The sequence below is a fragment of the Oenanthe melanoleuca genome, chromosome 1, assembly GCF_029582105.1.
Source record: "Oenanthe melanoleuca isolate GR-GAL-2019-014 chromosome 1, OMel1.0, whole genome shotgun sequence".
NCBI classification, from domain to species: Eukaryota; Metazoa; Chordata; class Aves; order Passeriformes; family Muscicapidae; genus Oenanthe; species Oenanthe melanoleuca.
The window spans coordinates 78541288-78547287 of NC_079333.1; the positions used below are offsets into that span (position 1 = coordinate 78541288).

At 39.0% G+C, this 6000-nt stretch overlaps 1 protein-coding gene across 2 annotated transcripts in view; it reads left to right on the forward strand.

The window, feature by feature from the left end:
• Positions 1-5686, forward strand: part of P2RY8 (P2Y receptor family member 8) — a 31234-nt gene extending 25548 nt beyond the window's left edge. For both annotated transcript variants that reach the window (XM_056499222.1, XM_056499230.1), the window contains one exon: positions 1677-5686. In XM_056499222.1, coding sequence (XP_056355197.1) covers positions 1745-2818 — 1074 coding nt within the window. In that variant the 5' untranslated portion in view covers positions 1677-1744 and the 3' untranslated portion in view covers positions 2819-5686. The remainder of the gene's footprint in view (positions 1-1676) is intronic.
• Positions 5687-6000: the final 314 nt, after the last annotated feature.

Consider the following 6000-nt stretch of genomic DNA (forward strand, 5'->3'; position numbering starts at 1 on the left):
GAAATCCAGTTTTTCAGTAAAAGCCTCCCTCAGAAAGCACAGTTTTTGTCAGAATGGTTATTTCCACCTATAGTGTTTCCCAGCACCAGGGGCTGGGCTCTTTGACCTGTTACACTACTCACAGCCTTTGACCACACAAATTAAAGCCCTTTTTTAACAAGATATGAGGTTAAGTGACACCAACTGGCACCTATGTATTTAAAGCTAACCTCCTACCGCAGGGCTGTCTTGCAACAAGATGCTTGGGATAAAGCATGCAGGTGATGAGAGTCCAGAAGCAGCAGTGTGCCTGAGCCCCCACTCTGGCTGCTGTTAACAGCAGAGATGTGCTCACAGTTATTGGCTGACTTGGCCTGGCACCTCTTCAGCCCTTATTGTAACTCCTCACAGAACCAACTGTAGATCTATCCTCTGCCTTTCTGGGCATTTGTTGCCATTTCTTCACTTTTTCAATGCTGTACTTTTGTGAAATTGCCTCCCTGTACTTGAAGCTTAATGAAAGCAAGCACACACATTAAGGTGTGGGTTCCTTCCTGCAGCTGCTGAATGCTACTACACTGCTTCAAATATATAAACCATGAGCTATTGCATCTGCCAAGAGAGATCTATGTAAACCAGGCAGTGAAAGCATGGATCTCCTTTGCAGACTGCAAAACTGAAACTAATTTTGCAGAATTACAGATGATGCAAATAAGGCAGCTGCAAACCGAACATTTTTAAATAACTTACATTTTGCAGAAACTGAAGTTCAATAGTTTTTTTTCTCCTTGGTAGAAGAGGGCTTCTCCAGCCTGTAAACCAGTCCAAGCAATTGCAGTTTGTCCCTGGTTCTCATGTTTCTTTCCTTATAATGTTTATATTATAAATATAGCAAGAGTGATTGAATGCATGTCCTCCTTTCCCTAAGATGAAACGAAAGTGAAAAAAAATTAAATTCCAGCCATTATTTGTCATAGATCATAGTTTAGTTGGAGGGGAAAGGTCAGAAGATATTGTTCACTACAGAAATCAAGGTCATGACACCTACAGTAGATACAATGGATTTGGTTCATGGAGAAATTATGGACTAATGTTCTCACACAGACATCAATTGAATTTCAACTTGTGATATGTGATTTTCTTTATGTTGCAGTAACATAGGGGGTGTGGTAATGAACAGAATACAGAGCAATCTGGATGGGAGGGATTGATGGGCCAAAGTCAGTGGTGTGAGGTTCAATAAGGCAAAATGCTAAGCCCTGCACTTGGGTCACAGGAACCCCATGCAGCACTACAGGCTTGGAGCAGAGTGGCTGAGAAGCTGCCCAGTGGAAAAGCACCTGGGAGTGCTGGTTAACAACACTCAGTGCAATGATTTAATTGGCATGGTGGTGCTTGCTCAAAGGTTCCATGATCTTGAAGGTCTTTTCCAACCTTAATGATTCTATGATTCTAAGTATCAAAAAAGCATTCAGCAGGGAAAAGGTAGCTGTTCCAAGATAGGAAGAAGTCAGACTGGTAAGATATTATGATGATTTGGAGGAAGGCACAACTTTTCAGAAAGTAATTTTAATGGATTCAGTGCTTTCAAGGAAAATCTGTCAAACTAAAGAATCTTTTAGTTGATTAATACAGGATTTCTATACTTAATTTCTGTTTTGATGTATTGTTTTTCTCACTTGACATTTCTCCTCCAGGTTTTCAAGCCCAGTGTTCATGATATGATCCAGCTGACTTACAGAGATCGACAACCCACTTGTGAATAATGGTCAAAAACGAATCCCACCTGGATGCTTTGACATTGGCAATGCTGCAGAATAAAACAGTCTCCATCACCCTCCCTGTTGTGTATACAGTGGTGGCTCTGGTCAGCATCCCTGGAAACTTTTTCTCCCTTTGGGTGCTCTTTTGGCACATCAAACCCAAAACACCTTCTGTTATCTTCATGATCAACTTAAGCATCACGGACCTTATGCTGGCCAGCTGTTTCCCCTTCCAGATTTGCTATCACTACCTAAGCAATCACTGGATATTTGGCAAGACTCTTTGCAGCCTTGTGACAGTGATGTTCTACTCCAACATGTATTCTTCCATACTGACCATGACCCTTATCAGCATGGAGAGGTACATGGGTGTGGTACACCCCATGAAGTGGATCAAGTGGAGAAGAAAAAGATATGCCTTGGCTGCCTGCATAGTTATGTGGATTTTCTTGCTACTGGCCTTCTACCCACTAGAAACTACAGACCTGACCTATGAAGTGAAAGAATTAGGGATTATAACCTGTTTTGATGTCCTAAAATGGGATATGCTGCCCACCTTTGGAGCTTGGGTAGCCTTTCTCCTCACTTTATTTTTTGTCCTGTTCCTCATCCCTTTTGTTATAACAGTTGGATGCTACATTGGTATCATTAGGAAGCTAGTTCAGACATCAAGCAGATATGGTAATAAGCAAAAGACTAGATCCATATACCTGGCTGTAATTGTCCTTCTGTGCTTCGTCACTTGCTTCGCCCCCAATAACTTCATCCTACTTGCACATATGATCAGCCGCCTATTTTACAGCAGCAGTTTGTACCCTGCCTACAAGCTCACCTTGTGCCTCAGTTGCTTCAACAACTGCCTAGATCCCTTCATTTATTATTTTGCATCAAAGGAATTTTACCAGAAATTCATGCAAATACTTCGCCCTAATGTACTGCTCAGCGACAGCTTGGAAAACAGAAGGGAAAGTTTATTCTCTGGCAGGACCATGTCGGCCAGATCGATGTCAAGTGGACCTATGGATGGGTTAGAGGGAGTAAAGGTCAATTTGCAAAGGCAGGAAAGTGTTTTTTAGCTTTAGATGTTCTCAGAAGAAAGACACCTGTGAAATTCATGAGTAGACACAGAAAACATTTCCTTTTGAATGGCCACACTCAAAAGACCTTGCTCCAGTGACAGAACTCAAGCTGTACTTAAATTGCATTTCAGCATCTCCTGGTCAGAAATGGAAGTACTAAAGGAACTGAATTTATTCAAGAAGGCACTGAAGCAAATCAAACACAGTCAGCCTGGAAACAGCAGCCTTGCTGCTTAAGACTGAGGGATAGGTTTAGAACAGTTGCTCTCAGGATGTATGATAGTTAACCAAATACTTGTGATTCTCAGTGAATGTGAAGTATTACTGTACATGAATTAGAGCATATGCCAAAGCTGGGTTTTTCTAAGCAATGTGCTAAGCTTTGTTTTTGTTTTTGGGATTTTTTAAAATTACATTTCTTTCTCTTTTGTTGTATTTTTATAAAAGAAAGAATAAAAGTAGCATGGCATATTACCATCAATGCATAATGCACAGCCACTGTGAAATCACCACAACACTCACCCAACTGCTTCTCAGAGTCAAACCACACTGACGCTTGAAAAGGTTAGGTTGACTCATATAATTTATTTCAATCTTATACAGCAAAACATCTCATACAATGAAAGGAAAGCTAACATTTTCAAATACTGCTGCATTTCTTATGTTTTTAATTTCTCAGGACTGTGGGGAGCAGTTTATTTAAGGAAACAGGCTTTCCCACATTAACCTATTACAGTACCTATGCTGCTTGTATGTGGTTAGTATCAACTGGTCATTTTCACCAACTCACTGCAGGGTACACATAGAAGAACAATCCCCCTCAGCAGAATTTAGTTTTACATAGTGCCTAGAGAGTGAGTTTTTCTTCCTTACAGAGGTGCTGTAGATTATAAACCAGATTATTTTCAGCTGGATAAATGAAAATTCAACCACAGACTGGAGAGTCATTCTGTGTCAGCTGAAAAATTTTCCTGACAGCCAGATGTCAGAAACATGCTTCTTTCAGGCAGGCAAGAAGAAAGAAGAAAAGAAAGAGGAAAATAAGACTTGAGAATGGGAGCTGTACCAAACATCCTGAAAATAAGTTATGGCAGGTGGGTAGAGCAGTCCTGTGCTTGGAGCCCTCCTCTGAAATATCTTTCTACAGCTTGTTTGCATATTCTGTGTCATGTTTAATTCTTCTCACATCTCAAGCCTGTGTGCTTGGAAAGACAACTGCTACAGAACATGCACTGGGGACAGACAAAAGATATGTTTTTCCTGTAGTATTTACAGCTTTTTACTGTATTTGACACTCATTGGCAGAGAAGAGACACAAACCACCTGAGAAGACCAGAAGAGTCCCCCTCACAAGCAAGACAAAGCTACACATTTTGCTGCTCTGCAACTCCAACCAGCACTGAGGAGGAAGTGCATGCAGCATTGTGGATAGCTGGTTCAGACTGCACTGATTCCTGAGCTCCTGTGCCTAAGTAATAAGCAACACCCAAGGCCCTTAAAATTTTTCATTTTTCTTTGGCTATCTCATGATTATAAAACAATTTCCCACCACTAGTCACTGAGAATTTCTTCACAGTGAAGGGTGGAAAACCACAACAAGCACAGTGAGATATTTGAATATCCTGCTAATGTATTGTCAGTTTTTGGAGCAGAATCAATGTAAGTGGACCTAGCACTACCATTCACGAGCCAATGTGAACATTCAATGCTTTGTAGCATTTCACAGTGTTAGCTTTAATTGATCTGCACATTTTTTGTGTACAAGGCCAACCTTAGTGATACATAACTCACCTAAACCCTCCCATTAATTTGCCTGGCAGCTACTCTTCACTATTCACTTTCACATTATTCCAGCTTTCTTACTATCACAATTATTAAATTGTTTTCTGTATTTTGTTGTGGCAGAAAATTTTTTGAAGTTTATCCTGAAATCTCTCTCCTTTTTTTTCTTTTAACATGGAAATATTTTGACATTGAAAGCCTTTACTTCTACATCTAAGGCAGACTTTATTTTATCTTAAACATGGTCCTCAAGTGCATAGTTCCTCCTAAAATATGCTTCAAAGTGCCTGAACTATAACTGACACAAAATAGAGCCAAAGGGGCAGAAACCTGGCACTTGAGACATCAACTGCTATATTTTGAAAAATAGTGAATTGCTCCTTTTTCACCTGAGAAAAGATGCTCACAAGTGCCTGAAAATGTTCTCTCCAGCCTCATGCAGCTCTTTATAACCTTTCATCTCTCTTCTGAAAATGTTTAAAAAGGAACAAGAAGGATGCCTCATTTGAGTACACTTCATGCCATTTGACTAACTAGCCTCTAGTAGCTAAGATTCCTGATTGGGTCAGTGGGATTGTTCCTTGAGAAAGGAATATAAAAATGAACCCATCAACACCAATCCTTCAAGTCTGATGGCACATACTGTGAAGTCTGGGAGAGTTTTTATTAGAGAGGAAAAGAATAAATTATCATTAAAAGAGGCCCATCATACTGTTCTTTGAACCTGGAAACATATCCTTCTGGAGCATAATAAGAATAATGGCTTCTATGCTCCTTGATCTGTGAGTGTAAATTGACATCTATATATATATATACACATAGAAATATATGGACATAAATATGTATATATTTGTACATTGCAATTTGTGAGGTTATTGAGAAGTTCATGTCCATATTATGTTCAGTTTGGGGAATACAGGTCCTGGGCAACCTACTTACTGGTAAGCATTACTATATAGTTAATGTAACTTAACTGAAAAGACAAGAATGTAAAGGCTTCTGTTTGTTTCTGGGATTTGGAGGGGAGTTTGTGTTGGGTTTTGATTTTTTAATTACTGTGTAGAAATTTAACCTATGAATGTCCTTGAACTTTTTTTTACATATAATGATAATAACAAAAAAAAAAAAAAAAAAAAAAAAAAGCCATGATTTAAGATTTTAAGATTCATTCCTGTGTTTTTATCTGTCATGCGTGAAAAACTTCCAAACATAGAAGAGGGCAGTGAAACAAAGTTATGAAATAAAATTAATCTGTTTCTCATTGTTATTGTGGATTTTTTTCAGCTTTTTTCAGATCTTTTTTTCCAAGATAGCATCAATATTTTAATGAGATGTTGGCTAACTTGAATCTTTCTCCTTGCCCAATAGGTGCACTGATACATATATTTTTTAATTTC